A 27,085-nucleotide genomic window follows, 5' to 3' on the forward strand; every position below is an offset into this window, starting at 1 on the left:
AGTTGTAAATTATAAATTACAAGGCACTAAGCTTAGAAATAAAACCCGCAAGAACATTGTATGTCTCGTGGTTCCCAGTTTGCACGTATATCCTGTAAGGTAGATTTTTCGTTAATCGCTTTTCGTATTTAGCTCCTTGTCTTCCCGTTGTGAAAATAGGATTTGGTAACTGGTTCATCCATTTTGAATGTGATGTGTGCGGCTGAAGAGGCCCTCCGCCGAAGTTAGTTGTTGCCGCCACTGTTGAGGTTCTCCGCCTCCGGCTCGACGGGATTCTGCTGCACCAACCTGTCCAACTCGTCCTTCTTGGTGCGGTTGAAGAATTCAAGCTATTGAAGAGAGAGGTGTAAGTCAGAAACACAGGACTGCCCATCGACTACCCACTAACTTACCTTGTATAGAATATAGCTTATCGCGGAGAGCAGCAGCAGGCCACCGAGTACGGACACAATTATGATCCAGATGGGCGTATGGGCCTCCAGATGCTTGGATACTATGTTCGGTGCAATCCTTTCATTTATCGAAAACAAACTGGACGTCGGATCCCCCTTCTTGGTCACCTTCAGGTCGGTCAGGATGACAAAGAACTCCCAGGGATCCATCAATATGTCGTTCACCTCGTTCAGATCCACGCTGTAGCGGATGTTCAGGTTGATGGACTTCTCCGGCCTAAAGTGCACCTTCATTTCGGCCCGTACACAGATTGTCGTCTCGGGATCCCGGCAGTTAAATACAATGCACAGTGGTCGCCCCCATAGTCCAAAAATAAAAAAACAAAATATAATATTACTGCTAAAAAAAGGTCAGTACTGTCTCATAACACCTCAAAATTTTTTACTCTGCTGTTATTTTTGTTTTGCTCCATCTGTCCTCTTCAAGAATAAGTGTAAAACATAGAGCAAAACATTTTATTGTGCTGCAGTGTGAGCGACGCGTCGCAACATTTCAAGTGAGCTTGTGCAACAATAAATAAAAACAATTTAAAAAAAGATTTGATGCAAAATGAAAGTATTTAATATTTCAAATACAGGTATTAACTATTATTTTTAATTATATTTATGTACTAAGATTGTTGTGTCTATTTTTAATAATTAAGTTAATATTTGTCCACTTTTGTATAAAATTTTTTTGTAAGTTAAAATTTCACTAAGACTTTTAGTTGTGAAGTTAATCGAAGTTAATGATCAAACTTATAATAAAATATAAACGAATATTTACAGATTATTTAGAGAAAATTTCAGCTGCTAGTTTTTGCTAGCCGCTGCGTAAGCTTGAAAAGATCCACGTGGTCTCGCCGTTTTCGAGCATGTTTGGCCAGTGTGTGCTAATAATTTAGATTAGTTTTTAAATATTTCAAGGATTAAGAATAACAATGCATTTTAATAAAATATTTATGATTGTACTTATTTATTTTAAGAGTTGTATGTTATTTTTATTAAAATAAATTATTAACACTTTAAGAATTTCAATTAAGACAAGTATTCGTCTACATGGTGTAAGATATGTCACCACAAAAAACTACTTAGTTACTTTGTCATATTTTTCGCCATTTGTAGGCACTTTTGAAAAGTATTTTTTTTTTAAAACTCTTATATAGGAATTTCTTCTATAAACTGGTCCATGTTATCCTCCATTAATTCCTTTGCTTCAGGCGCCGCAAGCGCCTCAACACTCTGTTGAACTAGTTTCTTTAGTTCTTCCTTCTTGTCGCGCTTGAAGAATCCGAACTATGGAATAAGTAACATCATTAGAAGCCAATCCTTTCTAAACATTTCCATACAAACCTTGTGAAGAGTATATGTTATTGCAGAGAGCAGCAAAACGCCCCCGATCACGGACAAAATGATTTTCCAAATGGATAATTCAGCTTGCTTGGATATCACATTCGATTTGATCTTCTTGTTAATCTTGAGCGAACTGGATATGGGATCGCCCTTCTTCAGCAGTCTCAGATCGGTCTTTATGACTAAGTACTCCCAGTCATCCTCCATCTCGTTCAGATCCAGGTTGAAGCTTATGCTGAGGTTAATTGGTTTGTGTGGCCAAAATTTGAGGCGCATTTCGGCCCTTACGCATATCGTCGTGTGGGTATCCTGGCAGTTAAACACAATGGTGTTACTCATCGGCAGACTCTCCTCCTCGTTCCTCTGGACATCGTATATGCTGGCACTGGTCTCTTGGTTGCCGTTCAGGCGTTCCGCTTCCCTACGCATTCGGGTATCGAGTAAGATGGTATTGTTCTGATCATAGAGTACTATGGGGGGCGTCTGGGAATCGTACGTGGCCTGCATCTTCAGACTGGCTATGTCAATGATGGGCTTTACTTTTATAGATTCAGCCGTCTTATAGGCTACGGGAATATAAAGGGACACAGATAACTCTTCGATGGTGCTGGGGCCGCGGCTTTTGATCTCGTATTGGTTGATGATTTCCGAGGGGTAAGCGTCCCCTTTAAGAACAATTTGCTTATTTGTCTGCCCGCTTAAAAGTAATGAGGGGGCTAGAAACGATTTCAATTGTTCAATTTTTACTAGTATTATAGAAACTTACCCGCTGGCATCGATTTCGGTGATCTCCTTCAGACCGATCACGTTCGTCTGCCTGTTGTCCGTGGGATTCTTCTCGTACCCCGTGCTGAACACTTCTGCATAGATGATCAGCGACTGTCCGCTGAGTTGGCTCACATCGAAGCTGACGGTGACGGAATCGCTGTCACCCTTGGCCAAAGGTCGTCCGCGGTTCAGGTCGCACACCATGACTGCCTCGGTGACCCTGCAGTTGCCAGGAACCTGGGCGAAGGCCAGGCGGGATGTGCTCGTCACGTTGAATTGTGGAAGGTATGCGTTCTCGCCGTTGTTGGTGATCTCGTATTTGATGCTCAGCGTATCGGTACTGCCCAAAATGTACGTGGGGCTACGGAAAGTTCAAAGTTTTAAAATTAAATTGTTCAATTACTCATAGGTACTCATGAGTTTGAATTATCTAAACTGAGTCTTTGTCGCAAAAGATATGAAGATATTTCTTCTTCTCCTGAATCAATTGACTTTTGACATGGCAGCTTGGTGCCACTGGTTCTTGTGATATTGGCATACCTAACATTCTTGCTCCTCAACTGCAGATCTGCAATACAAACATCGGTGGCACAGCCCGTGCTGAAGATAATCTTCTGCGTGGAGACCGTCGGTTCCTGTGGATCAACAACCGCACACGTTTCGCAAAACTCTGTTGAAGTGTACTACGTTAGTGACTTCATTCTTTTTTCCATTTTCCTTAGTAGTTACCCTTCGAGTCGGAAACCTTCTTCGTCAGTTCGTAGTGCATCTCCATAACGATGGGCGTAAATATGTTGCTGAAGCGCACCTGAATCTCAAAGTCTCGGCAACTGTCTTTAAGACCCGCAATCGCTTGGAATATCATCTTGTCGTTCTGGCTTTCCGCGAATTTCACCCTCCCCAGCTGAGTGTCTATTAAAATCCGGATGCTTAGCTTCTGCTCCTGCATTTTCTTTGCCTTAGTATCCAGTCTGTAACAGGCGGTGATGGTCAACTTTTCCTTTCCCAGTATGATCTCACGCGATTCCGACTTAATTGTGGCAATTACTTTTACGACGGGATAGGTCTTATACAGATAAGAGACCTCCGCGTTGGGGGCTCCGACGACGAAATCGTTGAACCCGTTGCCATCTATATCCGATCCGCGGGATAAACCGTGACCAAACATGTGAGCTCCGTAAATGGAAGCTTGCTGGGAAGGAGCATCCAGTCGCTGGCTCGGCTGATCCCGCAGCCCATCCTTACTGCCCAGGTAGATTAGCACCGATCCGTTTCCGGCAAAGGGAGCTCCCACGGCCACGTCTGTATCAAGATAACAGTATTCATTTTATATTTTACACGCCATATTTTTAATATAGGTGTGTTAATAGCCCACCGTTGTAACCATCTTGATTGATATCGCCTATTTGCGATAGAGTAGTTCCAAAACGCCCCTTCTTGCCCACTGGCGAATGAATAATTGTTTGTTCAAAATAATACTGAAATTATAACGCGACATTAGTCAGTTATTCTAGAAATTCTAATATCTTAAATATAACTAAATTCTCCAAATGCATTACTCACAGAGCCCTTGTTGATAAACACATAGATGGCCCCGCTGTCGTAGGAATCCTCCAGAGCGTGCTGGGGCGCTGATATGATGACGTCCGTTTTTCCGTCGCCATTAAGATCCTCCGCCAAAACGGAGTATCCAAAATATTCGCCAAATTTCTCACCACGGAAGATGGTATGATTTCGGATGGTCGCTCCACTATCATTCAAATCAAAGATGTAGGCCTCGCCGGACTGCTTGTTGGCCTGGGGAGCGGTGGCCACGTAGAGCAGGGTTTTCGGGTTGGAGCTGTCAAAGTAGCCGGAGCTCACGGCATAGCCAAAGTATGAGTCTTCCTCCTGGTTCCAATTTTGTGGCTCGGGGATTCTTGTTTTATTGTGTTCCAAATGACAAGTGTTTGTATAGTCATCATATTCTGTAAGGTGATTTTCTGACAAATTGTCCTCTGGAAAGTCCAGGATCAGCGATCCTTTCCAATTATCAATGCCTGGGGCACCGATTAGAAATCTTGAGTTATCGTCCGTCACATGGGCACTCAGTCCCATTTCGCCATTAAGGTATATGAATCTGCCCTTTATTCCCCTGTCCTTATTATAACTGATCACCTGCTTCGATTTCAAGCGGAGTGGGGAGATACGAGTGACGTGGTCGGGAGTGTTATTTAGTGTGTTCTGTACCCAGTAGCAAGCTCCAATCATATGGTATTCGCTAGCGCTGCGGGCGTAGAAACGGGGAGCGCACACGAGCAACTTATCCGTGTCCCTGGTTCCGCCGTCCATGGATCCTCCCAGCCACTGGAAGCCCTTGTTCTCAAAGTTGTTGGTGGGGCACTCTGAGACATAGTTATCAACATCTCCTCGGGGATCCAGGACATACGGACTGCAGGAACCGCTTGTCAGGTTGCATCTGTAGATCGCCCCAGGTTCGTCGATTTTCTCCTGCGAACCCAAGGTGGATATAGCTCGGGGAGCTCCCACAAAGATGCTACAATCAATTTTAAAAGGGGAAAGTTTTACTTAGACGGACTAATATCATCAGAATGGGAATGACTAATTGGACTGTTTATTAAAAATAGTTAATTCCCAAATCAAAAAAAAAAAAACTGTAGAAAATAACTAACTATCTTTGGTTGGAGAAAAAGAATAAGTTTTTTAGATAATTAAAAAAAAAAATAATTCTGAACGTTAAATAAAATGTATGTCAATCACAAAAGCCAAACAAATCAACAATATGGAACTCTAAAGTCGACTGTCACATATTCCTTACTCTCAAAATCAAAATACATATGCCTTAATGACAGAAACGAAATCTTTTGGGATTTCCATTTATATATAGTGCCCATACATATACACCATGTAATTCTTTTGACATTACCTATGGTACTGACTTGCTCGAGTCTGCGTACTTAATCCTGATTCTCTACCTCTTGCAGTTTTCAAGATTGTGACGTTCATACGGACGGAAGGGCTGAGTGCCTACTGCTAGTGTTACATATCTCTCCCAAGAGTATTTATACTGAACACTATATAATAATATATTGTATAATATGTACTTTCAACAACTGGCATTTATCGTTGCTAGGAACTGAACAACTCACCTGGTAGGGCGGATTACGAGCGAATATCCAAAATATGAGCTTCGCCTCTGGGAGGTATTTACATGGGATGGAAAGTTTATCACTAGGCTCGGATGCGGCGAGATATTGAAAGCTTCGATTTGGTATATTAAAGCCAAAAAAACAAAGAACAGGATGTGACACATTTTTCGATAAACAAATGTATAACTATAAAATAAATGTGCAACTGTTATCGTGCATTACTTTAGTTAAATTGTTGAAGCCAACACGCGCACACCCTAATTTTGGGGATTGTTACTCTTCAAAGATTGGAAAGCAAATAAAATGATATCTACTAAGCTTTGGAACATTTTAAGAGTTTCCGCATAAGTAGATGTACATTGTACAAATCTTCATATTACATATACAAGTAACCGATAAATTCTTTGAGAGCATTTCTCAAGGTTATACACTTTAAACAAAATTGTGGAGAGTTTAAGAAACTCATTGAAATAACTTAATAATAAATTTAAAATATTTTACAAACCATAATTTAAAACTACATAAGCACAAATTACACAATGTCTGTTACACCTCCGAATAATAAGCATATAACAAATTTACTTTTTGAAGACATAACATATAAACATTTAGGTTTTACAAAAATGTTAACTTTTTTTATGAAAATCAAAAATAAATATTACGGGATAACGAAAAATTTATTTCAACCCAATTCTGCTGCTACAAATAATAACTATTTTTGGTTGGAAGAAATCTGTCCCATTTTTATTCTCTATGATGACAGTCACTAATTGGTACCAAAATGTATTTCCTATATAATGTATATAACACATAGAAGGAAGCGATTACGTACCTATAAAGTATAAATATTCTTGACCACGATCACTAGCCGAGTCTATCTAAACATGTCCGTTCGTCTGCAAGAGCTTGAGGGTAAGGATTTCATATTTAGATTTCATAGCTTTTGATTCAGCGCAAGTTTTTTGTTCAAATGCCTGACGCCCACTTTAACGCCCACAAGCCTCCCAAAACTGTGGTGCATACAGTTTTAATGCTTAAATCAAAATGCTAACGAAAATGTATTGGTTTAAACAATACTTTTCGATTGCATTAGAAAAAAATTGCCACGCACACTCTAACGCCCAAAACAGTAGGTATAAATGCTGCGATATTGCAAACTATATAAACTACAAAGTTGGGACTAAGCATGGAGGTTGGGTGCAAGATAAAAGCACACAAACAACCCGAAACTGTAGCGCCCAAAACAGAAATGTATTGGCCTTGTCAATACCTATAGATTGACCCAAAAAAACTTGACCAAGCTCACTTGAACGCCCACAAACGTCCTTAACGCCAAAGATTTGTTAAATGCTTAGTGGCATTTCTTGTAGATTTTAAATTTTAAAGCTTGATAATCACTGTTTTGAAAGACGTGACTTATATTTTGTACATCTCTATGGATTTTTTGTTGTGGAGAAAATATGGGCACTCTAAAGCTTCAACTTTTAAAAACTTTACAATTAAGTTCACTCTCGAGAATATATAAATTACAAAGGTTTTTAATTTTTCAAATGTTAATACTTTAATCTAGGTATTTTAAACATTGGTGTCAATAACAAAGATTTAAGAAATGTTTGATATGTTTAAATTAACCCTCAAGTGGTTTGACTGAATTGGTTTATTTTTAATTTTGAACTTGAAAATATTTATATCCCTTACTCGAAGACTAAAACGTTATGCTAGATTCGTCGAAAAGTATGCAACAGGTAGAAGGAAGCGTTTCCCCGACCCCATAGGGTATATATATTTTTGATCATTCAATTGAGACTCAGCAAATAAGCTGTTTTCACTAGTACGCCACCAAGCCGCTAGGGGCACTATATATAGGCTATGGGCTAGCTGGCGCTGTAGGCCAAGTGCCGCTATAGAAGAAGATAGGTGGCGCTATGGGCTAGGTGTGTTAGTGAAAAAAGCAGAGTTGCTTTAAGCATATCTCCATCCCTTTCCCACTCCCTCAAGCTGTGTAACAGGTATCTAATAGTCGAGGCTATCGACTATACTAGATATATACTAGATTCGTCGGAAAGTATGTAACAGGCAGAAGGAAGCGTTTCCGACCCCATAAAGTATATATATTCTTGATCAGGATCTCTAGCCGAGTCGATCTAGCCATTTCCGTCTTTCCGTCCGTCCGGATGAACGCTGAGATCTCGGAAACTATAAGAGCTAGGCTATTGAGATTTGGCGTGCAGATTTCTGAGCTTCTTACGCAGCTCAAGTTTGTTTCAGCAGAGTGCCACGCCCACAAAACGCCCAAAACGGTGGCTACTACAGTTTTGATGCTAGAGTACAAACTTTAACTCAAATGTATTGTTCTCATCAATTCCTATCGATTGACCCAAAAAAAGTTTGCCACGCCCACTTTATCGCCCACAAACCGCCCCCAAACTTCAAAAAATCGTAAGTATGAACGTGGATATCTCGGAAACAATCAAAAATAGAGAATTGGGATCTCAGATTAAGATTCCGTAGCCTTGTACGCAGCGCAAATTTGTCACGCGAATATGCCACGCCCACTCTAACGCCCATAACGCTTAAATCTATCTCCATTTCCCTTTGGTCCATTTAGCTGAGTAACGGCGTTAGAGTGTGCGTGGCAATTTTTATACCCTTGCAGAGGGTATATTGATTTCAGTCAGAAGTTTGCAACGCAGTGATCTTGATCAGCATGACTAGACGAGTCGTTCTAGCCATGTCCGTCTGTCTCTCAGTTTTAAAGCTATCGGGCTGAAACTTTCCCAAAAGTCTTATATCTTTTGCAGGTAGTATATAAGTCGGAACCAGCCGGATCGGACAACCATATCTTATAGCTCCCATAGGAATAATCGGAAAAACAATTTTAAAATATTATATCTTTGATGTTTTTTAGCTTATAACCTCCTAAGCTTGGAAATAACATTTTTTAATTAGTTTTGAATTTCGAATTAAATTTTATCGAAATGGGACGACTATATCATATAGCTGCCATAGGAACGATCGGAAAATTGGTGGAAAAATAATATGAAACAAATTATAGCTTCGGTGTTTTTTGACATATTATCTTATACTATTGGGAATATCATTTTTTGTATTTTTAAATCTAATAATTATAGCTGCAAGGGTATACAAACTTCGGCTTGCCGGAGTTTACTTCCTTTCTTGTTTGGTAATGATTTTTATGTTTTCCTATTCATTTAAGGTATTTGTGATAAAAAAAACGGTTCGTGACTAAGATTGTTGGGCAGTTCAGAAGAAAAATATTTTATATTTATTCAAATATTCCCTCTTTTTAGAGCTCAAATTTCTTTTAAATTGTTTCCCAAAGATATGGTGATAAGGAATTCCTATAAAAGAATCGGGTGCAGAATTCGACTCACTCAGTCTTTCAAATACCATGCAGAGATTTATAGGGGTTTTTGCGGTCCTGGCCTGCCTGTTTCTTGCGACTGAAAACGGATCAGCCTTCTTGCTGGAAAACGGATGCGGAAAATCAAATCGTTCCGAAAATTATGGGCTGATTGGTGGAGGTCAAAATGCAGGCATACTCTCGAATCCATGGATGGTATTGATAATAATAGGGGGTAGTCCACTTTGTGGCGGCTCTCTAATCACTTCTCGTAAGTATCTTAGCCTAAAAAGTAATTTCATTTAAAATTAATCCAATACGTTCGAAATCTTTTGCAGGATTCGTTCTGACGGCAGCGCATTGCATATCTCCTCTTTACACGTAAGTGCATTAGTTAAAATTTTCGTTGGAATACTCCAATTTTCCTTTATAGGATCGTGAGATTGGGCGATTACCTAACGGTGAATCCTGAGGATGATTGCTCTACGGGTATCTGCATACCAAGAGCCTATATTAAACATGTCGATAAGAAAATACCTCACGCAAATTTTAACAAAATCTCAAACCAACAGTATGATATAGGCCTGCTTCGAATGGCTGATGTGGTGGAGTTCTCAGGTAATTCCATTGGCTCATCACAAAGTACCTCCAAACTTAAAAACGTTTTCTTTAGACTCTGTGAGGCCGATATGCCTTCTTTTCAACGCACAAATGGAAAATGTTTCACTATTTAACGTTACCGGCTGGGGTAAGCGTGAAGATGGTGAAATGAGCCGCGTTCTACAAAAAGCAACTCTATCTAAATTTGATCGTTCGCAATGTAGCCAGAAATATGAAGAAACGGTTGATGAGACCCAGATTTGTGCCGGAAGTTATAGCAGTGACTCTTGTGACGGGGATTCCGGCGGCCCGTTAAGCGCAGAGGTTTATTACAAAGGAGAGTTTCGGCCCTTTCTGTACGGCATTGTCAGCTATGGAAAACTCCAATGTACAGGTGGAGGATTAGGTGTTTACACAAATGTTACAAGCTTTACGAACTGGATTGTGGATGCTATGCTGCACAACTGTTAGATGATGAGGCTCTTAAAATTGGTAATTTACTACCACTTATGGATGTACGTTAATGTTTTTTGTTTTTTCAAAGAAAAGAATCAACATTAAGTTTTTGCATTATACTAATTTTTTATTATTAATATTATAAATAAATAATTAAAGTTGCAGTAATAAAGCTTAAAAAAATAAAAATATGCTTATTTATCATTCAATAACTTTAAACAGCTTATTAGCCGTTTGAACGAATTCCAAATAAAGGATTCAGTAAATTTGGTGTACTGCGGTCAATTCTCAGAGAAACTTAAATTTTTCGATAAAAAACTGATGTATAATTCCGTATTTCTTTTCTTCTTATCATGCACCGTTTACTTCTTAGGTCCAAAGTTTGAAGCACCTTTTGTTAAAGAAAACAAGGAAGAACGCTATAGTCGAGTACCTCGACTATCAGATACCCGTTACTCAGCTAAAGGGACCAAAGGAAAATGGGGATATGCAAGCAGCAAATGGGCCACCTACCGGCGGTAGACAGATTTAAGCGTTGTGGGTGTTAGAGTGGGCGTGGCAAAGTTTTTTTTAATCAATCGATAGGTATTGACGAGACCAATACATTTCAGTTAAAATTTTTTATCTAGCATGAAAATTGTGGGCGCCACAGAATTGGGTGGCTTGTGGGCGTTAGAGTGGGCGTGGCATATTTGCGTAACAAACTTGCGCTGCGCTCAAGCCTACGGAATCTAAATCTGAAATTCCGTTTCTCCATCTTTGATATTTTCCGAGATATCCGCGTTCATATTTACGATTTTTTGAAGTTTGTGGGCGGTTTTTGGGCGTTAAAGTGGGCGTGGCAAACTTTTTTTTAGGTCAATCGGTAGGTATTTTTAAGAACAATACATTTCAGTTACAATTTTTGTTCTAGCATCAAAACTGTAGGAGCCACAGTTTTGGGCGGTTTGTGGGCGTTAGAGTGGGCGTGGCACTCTTCTGAAACAAACTTGCGCTGCGCAGGAATCTCAGGAATCTGCATGCCTAATCCCAGTATTGTAGCTCTTATAGTTTCCGAGATCTCAGCGTTCATACGGACAGACGGACAGACGGACATGGCTAGATCGACTCGGCTAGTGCTCCTGATCAAGAATATATATACTTTATGGGGTCGGAAACGCTTCCTTCTGCCTGTTACATACTTTCCGACGAATCTAGTATACCCTTTTACTCTACGAGTAACGGGTATAATTACAACTGAAGACTTGTTTAAGTATCTTAGATGGAACATTCACTCAAAAGTCAATTAACATAATATCCTTTCAACAAAATTTTTTTAGGTTTTTATAATAAAAATTGGGTAACTGTTAAAACTTTTATAAATTTACGCTTGACGGGGAATAATTTATATATAACTATATATAGAAACCGCCAATATTTCATTATTTTACAAACTTGAGGTTTCATTGTTCATTCAATTTTGTGAGTATGAGTAAAAGACTCACGGCGACCCCTAGTTTTAGTAAAGAGAGTGACATATATCTGAAAAACGCAATTTGATTCAACTTTAACATTTATCACGCTCTGCCTATTTAAAATTTAAAACAATTTTAAGAACTTTTCAGCATCAAACTTAAAAATTGTGTTTCGGGCTTATGACACCCTCCTAGAAAACTAGCGATAAGTACGACCCGACTTCCGATTGCTCCCAGTAAGAATATATTCTATGTTATAAAAACAAGATACAATATACAAATATGTAAAAGAATTTGATCATATCTACAAATATAAAGTCAATAATCAGATTCATCTATAATTCAACTTTTAAATATAATAAGTCAAATATTCTCCTTTCACAAAATAAGTGCAAGTACTCACACTTTATTTATATACACATATTTTAAATTTTGATAAGAAACATACTTAATTGAATTTGATGAAATTTCCAAGAATTGTGTTAATGTTTTATGCCGTAATTTTTAAATAGCAGTTCAAATGTATAAAGATTAAAGCAAGAGAGAACGTTAAGTCGATGCCATCCACTGTTTCATTGGTGATAATAATATTATATGCACATATTATCAATTTTGATAAGATACATACTTAATTGAATTTGATGAAATTCCCAAGAATTGTGGCGCGGTGTTAATGTCTTATGTCTTAATTTTTAAATAGCAGTTCAAATTAATAAAGATTAAGACAAGAGAGAACGTAAAAGTCGATGCCATCCACTATTTCATTGGTGATAAGAACTCCTATAAAAGAATCGGGTGCAGAATTCGACTCACTCAGTCTTTCAAATACCATGCAGAGATTTAAAGGGGTTTTTGCGGTCCTGGCCTGCCTGTTTCTTGGGACTGAAAACGGATCAGCCTTCTTGCTGGAACGCGAATGCGGAAAATCAAATCGTTCCGAAAATTATGGGCTGATTGGTGGAGGTCAATATGCAGGCATACTCTCGAATCCATGGATGGTATTGATAATAGTAAGGGGTAGTCCAGTTTGTGGCGGCTCTCTAATCACTTCTGGTAAGTATCTTAGCCTAAAAAGTTATTTAATTTAAAATTGATCAATACGTTTGCAATCTTATACAGGTTTCGTTTTGACGGCAGCGCATTGCATATCTCCTTTTTACACGTAGGTGCATTAGTTAAAATTTTCGTTGGAATACTCCAATTTTCCTTTATAGGACCGTGCGATTGGGCGATTACCTAACGGTGGATTCTGAGGATGATTGCTCTAGGGGTGTTTGCATACCAAGAGCCTATATTAAAAATGTCGATATGAAATTGACTCACGCAAATTTCGGTACAGCCCCATACAGTCGGTATGATATAGGCCTGCTTCGAATGGCTGATGTGGTAATGTTCTCAGGTAATTCCATGGGTTTACCACAAACTACCTTCTAACTTAAAAACTTTTTCATTAGACTATGTCAGACCGATATGCCTCCTTCTCAATGCAAAAATGGAAGATGTTTTACAATTTAACGTCACCGGCTGGGGTAGGCGTGAAGATGGTGATATGAGTCGCGTTCTACAAAAAGCAACTCTATCTAGAATTAACAGTTCATACTGTGAAAGCCATTTTAATACGAAGACTGATCAGACCCAGATTTGTACTGACAGTTATTCTAGTGAAACCTGCGATGGGGACTCTGGAGGTCCTTTAAGCGCAGAGGTTTTATACGAAGGACAACTTCGTCCGTTTCTGTACGGTGTGGTCAGCTCTGGATCTCAAAATTGTACAACTGGAGGTGTAGATGTTCACACAAATGTGGAAAAATTTATGGACTGGATTGTGAGTGCTGTGAATCGTTATTCATACAACTAAAGAAAGCGTATTTTACATTGGAACATTTCCTACTACCAATGTAGTATAAAAATAATTGTCAAATATTAAAGTACGTAATGAACATTTAATTGACAAGTTACTTTAATTTTATAAAATATTCCTTGATTTGATTGTCCAATCATTTGTCCCACAAACACCTTTCAGTTAAAAATGTAAAGTTGCTCGAGCAGGTTGTGTGACCTCTGTGTTCCATATATTTTCGGGTTTTGGTTAAAGTTTTCTCAGAGCCCACTTTAACGCCCAAAACGCTTAAATCTGTCGACCGCCCACATAACCATATATTGTGATCAGGGGTGGGTGGCGCATTTCAGTCTCGCTTTGCTGCTTGCATATCTCCATTTCCCTTTTGTCCCTTTAGCTGAGTAAGGGGTATCAGATAGTCGAGGTACTCGACTATAGCGCTCTTCCTTGTTTTTCTTCTGAACTGCCCAACAATCTTAGTCATCAACCACGTTCGTTTACAAACGAACCGTTTTTTATCACAAATACCTTAATTGAATAGGAAAACATTAAAATCATTTCCACAATATAGGAAGCCGTACCTTGAACTAAATATAATTAATTAATTATTAATTATTGAATGATTTTACATTTCATAACGTTTTCATTGAATTACAAAAATATTCAAACTTAAAAAACATAAATTTTCAGAAAAAGTCTAAAGATAAAATGTAAGTTTTTTATATTTGTTATTATTAATGTTTTTAAAATAATACGGCAAATTCAAATTGTTCCAGCTTGTACATAAGCACAACACACATTTTAGCTAAATCAATGGATTTGATTTAAGATGTTTTTTTCTCTGGATGTGTGATAAAATAATAAAATAAGCAATAAATTATGTATAAGAATGTATGGTTTTTCCTCAAACCAAGGTAAGTCCTGCTCTTAAAACACAGAACTTGGATGCTTAGGTTATAATATATATTTTGTACTTTGTTATACTGAGTGATTGTTCAGAATTAAGATCTCTTTTCTTAGTGGGCTTTTTAGCGTGGTTCTTCAAGGAGTGTGCCCAGAGAGGTTTTTTGATACAATCTATTTTGAGGAGTTTTCAGCGATGCAGATGGCAGAAAACATGATCGCCACAGTACTCCCCCTAGACTTCATGTTGTAAAACGAACAGGGAGTCTAATTGTACGACGAGGTCTTGAAGATTGGTTAACAGCAGGGGTCGTTACGGTGTCTTCGATCCTGTTGCTGAAGTCACCGGATGGATTTGGGGGTGGAATGATTGGCTGCGGAGTTTCGATGAAGGCGGGCTTGAGTCGGTCTATAGACACCTTAATGCATCGAGTGCCTGTGTTTATGGTGAAGTATTTGGATTGCTTTTCTTTTACTTCAAAAGGTCCATCGTAAGGCGGTTGAAGGGATCCACGGACGGTGTCGTTGCCTGTTTCAGCTCTTTAAAAAGAAACGGCTTGGAGGAGTCGTGATGTGCCGTCTGGATGGGCCGTATTTCTCGCATGATTTCCTCCAGTTCCTTTGCGAAGTCAGTTTGCGGTTGGAAATGGGACTTTTGATGAAAAAATTCTCCAGGAAGGCGAAGGGTTGTTCCGTACACAAGTTGTGCTGATGTTGTTTGGATGTCTGGCTTGAATGCTGAACGCAACCCGAGCAGGATCAGTGGAAGTTTTTGTGGCCAATTTACACGATTTTTGCACATAATGGCTGCTTTAAGTGTTCTGTGCCAGCGTTTGATGATTCCGTTTGCTTCTGGGTGATATGCTGTCGTGCGAAGGTGGTCTACTCCTAGCAGTCGTGACAATTCATGGAACAATTGGGAATCAAACTGTCTGCCCTGATCGGTTGTGATGCGGGCTGGAACTCCAAATCTTGAGATCCACGAGCCGATGAGTGCAGAGGCTACCGTGTTGGCGTGCATGTCCTCGATTGCGATGGCTTCTGGCCAACGTGTATAACGGCCAATGATCGTTAAACAGTATCTATATTGACCTGATTGTGGTAATGGTCCGATGAGATCTAAATTGATGTGGTCGAATCTTTGTGTAGGAAGCGTGTACTGCTGCAGCGGCGAGCGGACGTGTCTGGAAATCTTCGATGTTTGGCAAGGTGTGAGAAATGTTGTGTAGTTTTCTGATGACATTCTTCCTTAGAGGCTCTGGAACAAAAGGTCGCACGCTGGAAGTAGATAAATCGCAAACTATTGAATTAGTAGAGTTGGGAATGCTGATTGACTTCAACTGCAATGCAGTGGTGTTGTCGTTCAGTAGCCGTTTAAGTTCTTAAGTTCAGAGGGAAATCCGAAATGGCCTTTACTTTCTCTGGCAGTGGTTTGATGCCGTTTGAATCGATATGATGGCCTAAGAAATCGATAGACTTCTTTCCGAAACTACATTTAGCTGGATTTATGGTGAGGTTGAATTAGCGCAGTCGTTGAAATACCTTGCGGAGGTGAAGATGGTGATGCTCCATGTTAACTGATGCAACCGCGATATCAACGACGTAAACGAAGACAAAATCCATCTCTGAGAATGCAAAATGCATGTACCGTTGGAATGTTTGCGCCGCGTTGCACAGTCCGAAAGTCATGTGGGTGAACTCTAATAATCCAAAAGGTGTAGTTATGGCCGTTTTGGGGATGTCTCGAGCCTCGCTGAGAATCTGATGGTATGCTCGGCTTAGATCGATCTATGAAAATACGTGCTTCCCGAAAAATATGTGAGTGCAGTCTTGAATGTGGGGTAAGGGATACCGATCTGGGGTGGTTTGGGCATTGAGAGCTCGGTAATCGCCGCATGGACGCCATTCACCACTAGCCTTACGGACCATGTGTAACGGGGAGGCGTAAGGGCTTTTTGACGCGCGGCAAACGCCGAGGTTGATCAGATACTGGAACTCACTGTTTGCTGCTTGGAATTTTTCTGGGGTAAGTCTTCTGGGCCTAGCGAATGGTGGAGAGCCTTTGGTTTTTGTTGTTGCTTGAGGAGGAGATGAGTTAAGCTGTGTGATGTCCTTAAATTCTTCCAGTAGTTTGGAGAATTCGCAGTGAATGTTATATGTCCTGATCTCCGCAATTGATTGTTGGCTAAATATACCGCAGCATGATAGGCGTGTTTCGACATCAACCAACTTCGAGTTTTTAAGATCAACCAGGAGATTAAAGTGCTGCAAGAAGTCTGAGCCAGTGATTGGGATTTTCGTATCGGCTATGGTAAAAATCCATGTGAAAGGGCGGCGCAAGCCGAGATCCAACGTAAGGCGGGTGGTACCATAAGTATGGATTGCTGTTCCATTGGCTGCAAATAGTGTATGGTTATTATTGGCTTTGATGTATCGATTAATTGTTTTTGCTGGTATAACAGATACGTAGGCTCCAGTGTCGATGAGAAAACTTTTACCCGATTTGGAGTCCGGAACGAAGAGACGGTTGGAAGATGAAATTCTGCAGATGTTTACTTTGAACAATGGGTAGCGTTACGACCGTCGGAGCTGCCCTGTTAATTTCCAACGGTGGAGCTTAGTTTTTTGAACTGTTGTTGGCATGGAAAGAGCACGGTTGGATGCGACGTTGGGCACTTGTTGTGGTACCAGCAAAATTGAGGGTTATAATTGTCCCTGGATGGTGTGTTACTGCGGAAACTGTTGTTGCTGGGCGATCGATTGTAGCTCCGACCGCGTTGCTGATTGGTGGTGACAAGGAGCTGACTTAGCTTGTTGTTGATCTGCTGTAGCATCTTCTCATGGTCATCCAGGCGTTTAACCAGCTGTGTGATTCGATCCTCCTGTGAAGCGTGGTGGGTATTTTGCTGTGAAACTGCACACATGTCATCCGAAGTGTCGTAGTTAAGGGAATCCATCACAGCATCGGCAGCAGTTGCAAGCTGGGCGAGGGCGGTGTTGGCAGAGCTTTCAAGCAGATCTACGATTACAGCACGCGCGGGAGGTGGTAAGCGCTTGATCCAGTAGCGACGTATGTACAACAGATTCGACATTGGTGGCGTTAGTTTGCTGCAGTTGGCTGAGTAGATGACTTGGACGACCGTCACCTAGTTGAATTCCTGCCGCAAGTCTGTCGAGGCGCACCATCTCTGATTCGGCAAATTTTGACAAAATTGCTTGCTTGAGGGTTGAGTACGGGTTTGTTTGTGGTGGTTTATTGACAAGATCGTGCACTTGATCCAGGTATTTGGGATCAGCATACACAATTACTGCTGCGCGTTTCTCCTGTTCTTTGCGTGCACCGAGACCTTGCAGCAAAAACCAGCTTTCCAGTTTGGTGAAAAACATTTCGATGTTGGTGATGGAATGTAGTTGAGGGCAGGGCATCTTGGCAAATACCGAGCTCACAGCACTAGCATCAGGAATTTGCAGTGGTTCCTGCGCGTCGACGAAGTCTTCGTTATCCGGCATTGTTTGAGGTTATGTTGAAGTTCTGAGTAAGTCGAGGTGCGTTCGCTTTGATTGCAGATGTTTGAATCGTCTGGGGTCACCAATTATGGTTTCTCTTCAAACCAAGGTAAGTACTGCTCTTAAGTAAAACACAGAACTTGGATGCTTGGGTTATAATATATATTTTGTACTTTGTTATACTGAGTGATTGTTCAGAACTGAGATCTCTTTTCTTAGTGGGCTTTTTAGCGTGGTTCTTCAAGGAGTGTGCCCAGAGAGGTTTTCTGATACAATCTGTTCTGAGGAGTTTTCAGCTATGCCAGATGGCAGAAAACATGATCGCCACAAATGAATTCTATGGATTCATACATCTAAGTAGATTTGAATTGCTTGAATTTCTTGATAAAATAATTTATTCCTTATATATATTTTATTTCTGTAGAATTAATTCTTATACCGTATGTATATTTCCTATGATGATGAAACTAACTAAAAACAAGGAAGAGCGCTATAGTCGAGTACCTCGACTATCTGATACCCCTTACTCAGCTAAAGGGACAAAAGGGAAATGGAGATATGCAAGCAGCAAAGCGAGACTGAAATGCGCCACCCACCCCTGGTCACAATATATGGTTATGTGGGCGGTCGACAGATTTAAGCGATTTGGGCGTTAAAGTGGGCTCTGAGAAAACTTTAACCAAAAACCGAAAATATATGGAACACAGAGGTCACACAACCTGCTCGAGCAACTTTACATTTTTAACTGAAAGGTGTTTGTGGGACAAATGATTGGACAATCAAATCAAGGAATATTTTATAAAATTAAAGTAACTTGTCAATTAAATGTTCATTACGTACTATATTATTTGATGATTATTATACCCGTTACTCGTAGAGTAAAAGGGTATACTAGATTCGTCGGAAAGTATGTAACAGGCAGAAGGAAGCGTTTCCGACCCCATAAAGTATATATATTCTTGATCAGGATCACTAGCCGAGTCGATCTAGCCATGTCCGTCTGTCCGTCTGTCCGTCTGTCCGTCTGTCTGTCCGGATGAACGCTGAGATCTTGGAAACTATGAGAGCTAGGCTATTGAGATTTGGCGTGCAGATTCCTGAGCTTCTTACGCAGCGCAAGTTTGTTTCAGTAGAGTGCCACGCCCACTTTTACGCCCACAAACCGCCCAAAACTGTGGCTCCTACAGTTTTGATGCTAGAATAAAAATTTTAACTGAAATGTATTGTTCTCATCAATACCTATCGATTGATTCAAAAAAAAGTTTGCCACGCCCACTTTATCGCCCACAAACCGCCCCCAAACTTCAAAAAATCGTAAATATGAACGTGGATATCTCGGAAACTATCAAAGATATAGAATCAGGATTTCAGATTTAGATTCCGTAGCTTTGTACGCAGCGCAATTTTGATACGCGAATATGCCACGCCCACTCTAACGCCCACAAACCGCCCAAGCCTGTGGCGCCCACAATTTTCATGCTAGAAACAAAATTTTAACTGAACTGTATCGGTCTCGTCAATACCTATCGATTGACCAAAAAAAAATTTGCCACGCCCACCCTAACGCCCATAACGCTTAAATCTGTCTACCGCCGGTAGGTGGCGCATTTCAGTCTTGCTTTGCTGCTTGCTTATTTCCATTTCCCTTTGGTCCCTTTAGCTGAGTAACGGGTATCTGATAGTCGAGGCACTCGACTATAGCGTTCTTTCTTGTTTTTATACTATATTGGTAGCAGGAAATGTTCCACTGTAAAAGACGCTTTCTTTAGTTGTATGAATTATGAGTCACAGCACTCACAATCCAGTCCATACATTTTTCCAGTTGTACAATTTTGAGATCCAAAGCTGACCACACCGTACAGAAACGGACGAAGTTGTCCTTCGTATAAAACCTCTGCTCTTAAAGGACCTCCAGAGTCTCCAATGCAGGTTTCACTAGAATAACTGCCAATACAAATCTGGGTCTGATCAGTCTTCGTATTAAAATGGCTTTCACAGTATGAACTGTTAATTCTAGATAGAGTTGCTTTTTGTAGAACGCGACTCATATCACCATTTTGTGATTCCGGTGACTTTAAATCGTAAAACTTTTTTCATTTCTGCATTGAGGAGGAGGCATATCGGTCTGACATAGTCTAATGAAAAAGTTTTTAAGTTAGGAGGTAGTTTGTGGTAAACCATTGGAATTACCTGAGAACATTACCACATCAGCCATTCGAAGCAGGCCTATATCATACCGACTGTATGTACCGAAATTTTTGTGAGTCAATTTCATATCGACATTTTAAATATAGGCTCTTGCTATGCAAACACCCGTAGAGCAATCATCCTCAGGATCCACCGTTAGGTAATCGCCCAATCGCACGGTCCTATAAAGGAACATTTGAATATTCCAACGAAAATTTTAACTAATGCACTTACGTGTAAAAAGGAGATATGCAATGCGCTGCCGTCAAAACGAAACCTGTATAAGATTGCAAACGTATTGATCAATTTTAAATTAAATAACTTTTTAGGCTAAAATACTTACGAGAAGTGATTAGAGAGCCGCCACAAAATGGTCTACCCCCTATTAATATCAATGCCATCCATGGATTCGAGAGTATGCCTGCATATTGACCTCCACCAATCAGCCCATAATTTTCGGAACGATTTGATTTTCCGCATTCGCGTTCCAGCAAGAAGGCTGATCCGTTTTCAGTCCCAAGAAACAGGCAGGCCAGGACCGCAAAAACCCCTTTAAATCTCTGCATGGTATTTGAAAGACTGAGTGAGTCGAATTCTGCACCCGATTCTTTTATAGGAGTTCTTATCACCAATGAAATAGTGGATGGCATCGACTTTTACGTTCTCTCTTGTCTTAATCTTTATTAATTTGAACTGCTATTTAAAAATTAAGACATAAGACATTAACACCGCGCCACAATTCTTGGGAATTTCATCAAATTCAATTAAGTATGTATCTTATCAAAATTGAAAATATGTGCATATAATATTATTATCACCAATGAAATAGTGGGTGGCATCGACTTTTACGTTCTCTCTTGCTTTAATCTTTATTCATTTGAACTGCTATTTAAAAGTTAAGGCATAAAACATTAACACCGCGCCACAATTCTTGGGAATTTCATCAAATTTAATTAAGTATGTTTCTTATCAAAATTGAAAATATGTGTATATAAATAAAGTGTGAGTACTTGGACTTATTTTGTGTAAGGAGAATATTTGACTTATTAAATTTAAAAGTTGAATTATAGTTGAATCTGATTATTGACTTTATATTTGTAGATATGATCAAATTCTTTTATATAATTTGTATATTGTATCTCGTTTTTATAACATAGAATATATTCTCACTGGGAGCAATCGGAAGTCAGGTCGTACTTATCGCTAGTTTTTTAAGAGGGTGTCATAAGCCCGGAAACAAGATTTTTAAGTTTGATGCTGAAAAGTTCTTAAAATTGTTTTACATTTAAAATAAACAGAGCGTGATAAATGTTAAAGTTGAATCAAATTGCGTTTTTCAGATTTATGTCACTCTCTTTACTAAAATTAGGGGTCACCGTGAGTCTTTTACTCATACTCACAAAATTGAATGAACAATGAAACCTCAAGTTTGTAAAATAATGAAATATTGGCAGTTTCTATATATAGTTATATATGAATCATTCCCCGTCAAGCGTAAATTTATAAATGTTTTAACAGTTACCTAATTTTTATTATAAAAACCTAAAAAATATTTATTGAAAGGATATTATATTAATTGACTTTTGAGTGAATGTTCCATCTAAGATACTCAAACAAGTCTTTAACAAAAGGTGCTTCAAACTTTGGACCTAAGAAGTGAACGGTGCATGATAAGAAGAAAATAAATACAAAATTATACATACTTCAGTTTGTTATCGAAAAATTTAAGTTTTTCTGAGAATTGAACCCATTACACCAAATATACTGAAACCTTTATTTGGAATTCATTCAAACGGCTAATAAGCTGTTTAAAGTTATTGAATGATAAATAAGCATATTTTTATTTTTGTAAGCTTTATTACTGCAACTTTAATTATTTGTTTATAATATTAATAATAAAAAATTAGTATAATGCAAAAACTTAATGTTGATTCTTTTCTTTGAAAAAACATTAACGTACATCCATAAGTGGTAGTAAATTACCAATTTTAAGAGCCTCATCATCTAACCTGAGGAGTTGTGCAGCATAGCATCCATAATCCAGTTCGTAAAGCTTGTCACATTTGTGTAAACACCTAATCCTCCACCTGTACATTGGAGTTTTCCATAGCTGACAATGCCGTACAGAAAGGGCCGAAACTCTCCTTTGTAATAAACCTCTGCGCTTAACGGGCCGCCAGAATCCCCATCACAAGAGTCACTGCTATAACTTCCGCCACAAATCTGGGTCTCATCAACCGTTTCTTCACATTTCTGGCTACATTGCGAACGATCAAATTTAGATAGAGTTGCTTTTTGTAGAACGCGGCTCATTTCACCATCTTCACGCTTACCCCAGCCGGTAACGTTAAATAGTGAAACATTTTCCATTTGTGCGTTGAAAAGAAGGCATATCGGCCTCACAGAGTCTAAAGAAAACGTTTTTAAGTTTGGAGGTACTTTGTGATGAGCCAATGGAATTACCTGAGAACTCCACCACATCAGCCATTCGAAGCAGGCCTATATCATACTGTTGGTTTGAGATTTTGTTAAAATTTGCGTGAGGTATTTTCTTATCGACATGTTTAATATAGGCTCTTGGTATGCAGATACCCGTAGAGCAATCATCCTCAGGATTCACCGTTAGGTAATCGCCCAATCTCACGATCCTATAAAGGAAAATTGGAGTATTCCAACGAAAATTTTAACTAATGCACTTACGTGTAAAGAGGAGATATGCAATGCGCTGCCGTCAGAACGAATCCTGCAAAAGATTTCGAACGTATTGGATTAATTTTAAATTAAATTACTTTTTAGGCCAAGATACTTACGAGAAGTGATTAGAGAGCCGCCACAAAATGGACTACCCCCTATTATTATCAATACCATCCATGGATTCGAGAGTATGCCTGCACTTTGACCTCCACCAATCAGCCCATAATTTTCGGAACGATTTGATTTTCCGCATTCGCTTTCCAGTAAGAAGGCTGATCCGTTTTCAGTCGCAAGAAACAGGCAGGCCAGGACCGCAAAAACCCCTATAAATCTCTGCATGGTATTTGAAAGACTGAGTGAGTCGAATTCTGCACCCGATTCTTTTATAGGAATTCCTTATCACCATATCTTTGGGAAACAATTTAAAAGAAACTTGAGCTCTAAATAGAGGGAATATTTGCATAAATATAAAATATTTTTCTTCTGAACTGCCCAAAAATCTTAGTAACGAACCGTTTTTTTATCACAAATACCTTAATTGAATAGGAAAACATAAAAATCATTACCAATCAAGAAAGGAAGTAAACTTCGGCAAGCCGAAGTTTGTATACCCTTGCAGCTATAATTATTAAATTTTAAAATACAAAAAATGATATTCCTAATAGTATAAGATAATATGTCAGAAAACACAGAAGCTATAATTTGTTTCATATTATTTTCCCACCAATTTTCCGATCGTTCCTATGGCAGCTATATGATATAGTCGTCCGATTTTGATACAATTAAATTCGAAATTCAGAACTAATTAAAAAATGTTATTTCCATGCGTAGGAGGTTATGTGTTGAAAAACACCGAAGCTATAATTTGTTTCATATTATTTTTCCACCAATTTTCAGATCGTTCCTATGGCAGCTATATGATATAGTCGTCCGACTTCGATACAATTTAATTCGAAATTTAAAATTAATTTAAAAATGTTATTTCCAAGCTTAGGAGGTTATAAGCTAAAAAACATCAAAGATATATTTTTAAATTTTTTTTCCGATTATTCCTATGGGAGCTATAAGATATGGTTGTCCGATCCGGCTGGTTCCGACTTATATACTACCTGCAAAAGATATAAGACTTTTGGAAAAGTTTCAGCCCGATAGCTTTAAAACTGAGAGACAGACGGACATGGCTAGAACGACTCGTCTAGTCATGCTGATCAAGATCACTGCGTTGCAAACTTCTGACTGAAACCAATATACCCTCTGCAAGGGTATAAAAATTGCCACGCACACTCTAACGCCGTTACTCAGCTAAATGGACCAAAGGGAAATGGAGATAGATTTAAGCGTTATGGGCGTTAGAGTGGGCGTTTTAAATATAATAAGTCAAATATTCTCCTTACACAAAATAAGTGCAAGTACTCACACTTTATTTATATACACATATTTTCAATTTTGATAAGAAACATACTTAATTAAATTTGATGAAATTCCCAAGAATTGTGGCGCGGTCTTAATGTCTTGCGCCTTAATTTTTATACCCTTGCAGAGGGTATATTGATTTCAGTCAGCAGTTTGCAACGCAGTGAAGGAGACGTTTCCGACCCCATAAAGTATATATATTCTTGATCAGCATGACTAGACGAGTCGATCTAGCCATGTCCGTCTGTCCGTCCGGTTCTACGCAAACTAGTCTCTCAGTTTTAAAGCTATCGGGATGAAACTTTCCGAAAAGTCTTATTACTTTTGCAGGTAGTATATAAGTCGGAACCAGCCGGATCGGACAACCATATCTTATAGCTCCCATAGGAATAACCGGAAAAAAAATTTTAAAATATTATATCTTTGATGTTTTTTAGCTTATAACCTCCTAAGCTTGGAAATAACATTTTTTAATTAGTTTTGAATTTCGAATTAAATTTTATCGAAATGGGAAATATCATATAGCTGCCATAGGAACGATCGGAAAATTGGTGGAATAATAATATGAAACAAATTATAGCTTCGGTGTTTTTCAACATATAACCTCCTACGCTTCGAACTAATATTTTTTAATTAGTTCTGAATTTCGAATTAAATTTTATCAAGATTGGACGACTAAATCATATAGCTGCCATAGGAACGATCGGAAAATTGGTGGGAAAATAATATGAAACAAATTATAGCTTCGGTGTTTTTTGACATATTATCTTATACTATTGGGAATATCATTTTTTGTATTTTTAAATTTAATAATTATATCTGCAAGGGTACACAAACTTCGGCTTGCCGAAGTTAACTTCCTTTCTTGTTAAATAGCAGTTCAAATGAACAAAGATTAAAACAAGAGAGAACGTAAAAGTCGATCCATCCACTATTTCGACTTTTTTACTTAATGAGTAATGTGTATAATTAAGAGTCATAGGTGATAAGAACTCCTATAAAAGAATCGGGTGCAGAATTCGACTCACTCAGTCTTTCAAATACCATGCAGAGATTTATAGGGGTTTTTGCGGTCCTGGCCTGCCTGTTTCTTAGTACTGAAAACGGATCAGCCGACTTGCTGGAAAGCGAATGCGGAAAATCAAATCGTTCCGAAAATTATGGGCTGATTGGTGGAGGTCAAAGTGCAGGCATACTCTCGAATCCATGGATGGTATTGATAATAATAGGGGGTAGTCAATTTTGTGGCGGCTCTCTAATCACTTCTCGTAAGTATCTTAGCCTAAAAAGTTATTTAATTTAAAATTAATCAATCTTTTACAGGTTTCGTTCTGACGGCAGCGCATTGCATATCTCCTCTTTACACGTAAGTGCATTAGTTAAAATTTTCGTTGGAATACTCCAATTTTCCTTTATAGGACCGTGCGATTGGGCGATTACCTAACGGTGGATCCTGAGGATGATTGCTCTACGGGTGTTTGCATACCAAGAGCCTATATTAAAAATGTCGATATGAAATTGACTCACGAAAATTTCGATTCAGACCCATACGGTCGGTATGATATAGCCCTGCTTCGAATGACTGACGTGGTAATGTTCTCAGGTAATTCCATGGGTTCACCACAAACTACCTTTTAACTTAAAAACTTTTTCATTAGACTATGTCAGACCGATATGCCTCCTCCTCAATGCAAAAATGAAAAAAGTTTTACAATTTAAAGTCACCGGCTGGGGTAGGCGTGAAAATGGTGAAATGAGTCGCGTTCTACAAAAAACAACTCTATCTAGAATTGATAGTTCATACTGTGAAAGCCATTTTATTACGAAGACTGATCAGACCCAGATTTGTACTGGCAGTTATTCTAGTGAAACCTGCAATGGGGACTCTGGAGGTCCTTTAAGCGCAGAGGTTTGTTACAAGGGACAATTTCGTCCGTTTCTGTACGGTGTGGTCAGCTTTGGATCTCAAAATTGTACAACTGGAGGTGTAGGTGTTCACACAAATGTGGAAGAATTTATTGACTGGATTGTGAGTGCTGTGAATCGTTATTCATACAACTAAAGAAAGCGTCTTTTACATTGGAACATTTCCTACTACCAATGTAGTATAAAAATAATCATCAAATAATAAAGTACGTTTTGAACATTTAATTAACAAAATTACTTTAATTTTATAAAACATTCCTTGATTTGATTGTCCAATCATTTAATAAGCTTTTTAAATAAAGCCCCACCCACAAATAAAATCAGCGCCTGCGCCCTGGGAAAAGTAGGCGTGGTCTAGTGTTTCGGCAACATTGTAGCTTAGGGACTACCAGCAACATGCAAAATGTAAACTTGTGCCACAAACACCTTTCAGTTAAAATTGTAAAATTGCTCGAGCAGGTTGTGTGACCTCTATGTTCCATATATTTTCGGTTTTTGGTTAAAGTTTTTTCAGAGGATATTTAACTTAATACAATTAACTATTTTTCCGGAATATATTTCATATTTTTCCTGTAAGTGTTAGTTAATTCAAAATTCCGTAAATTATGTTGGATAGCAAAAGAAGTATATTAAAATCTGTTTCTTTGTAAATATCTTTAAAAAGGAAAAAGTTTTTATTTTCTAAGCAAAATATGGGAGTACTTAAGTAATATTTTAAATATCCATAACATGGGTAATAACATCTATTATGTGTAAATAATTGTTAATAGTATACAGCAAAATATCTGTTAAAGCTGTACTCTATAATCTGCATAAAACTTGATCCGGCACTGTACGAGAGAGAAACTACCAAGTTGACTACGTGGGCAAGTGCTCTCTTTCTTTCTGTCTCTGCTCCACCCCCCACAGAGAATCCCCCAGATCTTTCTCACATGATCTGTTAATCTTTCCCCTTACTCTTACCTTACACTTACACGTGCAAATGAAGGTGGCACTGACTCTCCCTCACTATCACTCGCTTCCTTTCTCTCTCGCTCTCT

General features: G+C 38.8%; 5 protein-coding genes across 5 annotated transcripts; 3 read left to right on the forward strand and 2 right to left on the reverse strand.

Moving 5' to 3' along the window:
* Positions 1 to 224: 224 nt before the first annotated feature.
* LOC119549611 (integrin alpha-PS3-like) lies at positions 225 to 5,865 on the reverse strand. The gene is made up of 10 exons (XM_037857781.1): positions 5,702 to 5,865; positions 4,116 to 5,088; positions 3,928 to 4,030; positions 3,282 to 3,854; positions 3,093 to 3,222; positions 2,551 to 2,913; positions 1,785 to 2,481; positions 1,593 to 1,727; positions 393 to 680; positions 225 to 329 (listed from the first exon to the last, which is right to left on the reverse strand). Exons 1-10 carry the CDS (start codon positions 5,863 to 5,865, stop codon positions 225 to 227), a joined length of 3,531 nt encoding a protein of 1,176 aa, XP_037713709.1.
* A 3,248-nt stretch (positions 5,866 to 9,113) lies between these two features.
* Positions 9,114 to 10,136, forward strand: LOC119549615 (serine protease grass-like). Its single transcript, XM_037857787.1, has 4 exons — positions 9,114 to 9,336; positions 9,404 to 9,446; positions 9,499 to 9,683; positions 9,739 to 10,136. Exons 1-4 carry the CDS (start codon positions 9,114 to 9,116, stop codon positions 10,134 to 10,136), a joined length of 849 nt encoding a protein of 282 aa, XP_037713715.1.
* A 2,269-nt stretch (positions 10,137 to 12,405) lies between these two features.
* On the forward strand, positions 12,406 to 13,433 carry LOC119549616 (serine protease grass-like). Its single transcript, XM_037857788.1, has 4 exons — positions 12,406 to 12,628; positions 12,695 to 12,737; positions 12,790 to 12,974; positions 13,030 to 13,433. Exons 1-4 carry the CDS (start codon positions 12,406 to 12,408, stop codon positions 13,431 to 13,433), a joined length of 855 nt encoding a protein of 284 aa, XP_037713716.1.
* Positions 13,434 to 22,016: 8,583 nt separating this feature from the next.
* Positions 22,017 to 23,045, reverse strand: LOC119549619 (serine protease grass-like). The gene is made up of 4 exons (XM_037857791.1): positions 22,823 to 23,045; positions 22,713 to 22,755; positions 22,476 to 22,660; positions 22,017 to 22,420 (listed from the first exon to the last, which is right to left on the reverse strand). Exons 1-4 carry the CDS (start codon positions 23,043 to 23,045, stop codon positions 22,017 to 22,019), a joined length of 855 nt encoding a protein of 284 aa, XP_037713719.1.
* Positions 23,044 to 26,182, forward strand: LOC119549621 (serine protease grass-like). The gene is made up of 4 exons (XM_037857798.1): positions 23,044 to 23,062; positions 25,443 to 25,485; positions 25,538 to 25,722; positions 25,778 to 26,182. The coding sequence occupies exons 1-4, from the start codon at positions 23,044 to 23,046 to the stop codon at positions 26,179 to 26,181; spliced, it is 651 nt and encodes a 216-aa protein (XP_037713726.1). The 3' UTR covers position 26,182.
* Positions 26,183 to 27,085: the final 903 nt, after the last annotated feature.

This window comes from Drosophila subpulchrella, chromosome 2R (genome assembly GCF_014743375.2).
Source record: "Drosophila subpulchrella strain 33 F10 #4 breed RU33 chromosome 2R, RU_Dsub_v1.1 Primary Assembly, whole genome shotgun sequence".
In the NCBI taxonomy this organism is placed as follows: domain Eukaryota; kingdom Metazoa; phylum Arthropoda; class Insecta; order Diptera; family Drosophilidae; genus Drosophila; species Drosophila subpulchrella.

Coding starts and splice junctions, on each gene's coding strand:
- LOC119549611 (XM_037857781.1), bottom strand. CDS start 5,865: ATGTGTCACATCCTGTTCTTTGTTTTTTTGGCTTTAATATACCAAATC. Junction 681..1,592: donor TTATAGAAGAAATTCCTATA/TAAGAGTTTTAA, acceptor GCCGAAATGAAG/GTGCACTTTAGGCCGGAGAA. Junction 330..392: donor TAAGCTATATTCTATACAAG/GTAAGTTAGTGG, acceptor TCTCTTCAATAG/CTTGAATTCTTCAACCGCAC.
- LOC119549616 (XM_037857788.1), top strand. CDS start 12,406: ATGCAGAGATTTAAAGGGGTTTTTGCGGTCCTGGCCTGCCTGTTTCTT. Junction 12,629..12,694: donor CGGCTCTCTAATCACTTCTG/GTAAGTATCTTA, acceptor AATCTTATACAG/GTTTCGTTTTGACGGCAGCG. Junction 12,975..13,029: donor TGATGTGGTAATGTTCTCAG/GTAATTCCATGG, acceptor CTTTTTCATTAG/ACTATGTCAGACCGATATGC.
- LOC119549621 (XM_037857798.1), top strand. Junction 25,486..25,537: donor TGCATATCTCCTCTTTACAC/GTAAGTGCATTA, acceptor TTTCCTTTATAG/GACCGTGCGATTGGGCGATT. Junction 25,723..25,777: donor TGACGTGGTAATGTTCTCAG/GTAATTCCATGG, acceptor CTTTTTCATTAG/ACTATGTCAGACCGATATGC.
- LOC119549615 (XM_037857787.1), top strand. CDS start 9,114: ATGCAGAGATTTATAGGGGTTTTTGCGGTCCTGGCCTGCCTGTTTCTT. Junction 9,447..9,498: donor TGCATATCTCCTCTTTACAC/GTAAGTGCATTA, acceptor TTTCCTTTATAG/GATCGTGAGATTGGGCGATT. Junction 9,684..9,738: donor TGATGTGGTGGAGTTCTCAG/GTAATTCCATTG, acceptor CGTTTTCTTTAG/ACTCTGTGAGGCCGATATGC.
- LOC119549619 (XM_037857791.1), bottom strand. CDS start 23,045: ATGCAGAGATTTATAGGGGTTTTTGCGGTCCTGGCCTGCCTGTTTCTT. Junction 22,661..22,712: donor TGCATATCTCCTCTTTACAC/GTAAGTGCATTA, acceptor TTTCCTTTATAG/GATCGTGAGATTGGGCGATT. Junction 22,421..22,475: donor TGATGTGGTGGAGTTCTCAG/GTAATTCCATTG, acceptor CGTTTTCTTTAG/ACTCTGTGAGGCCGATATGC.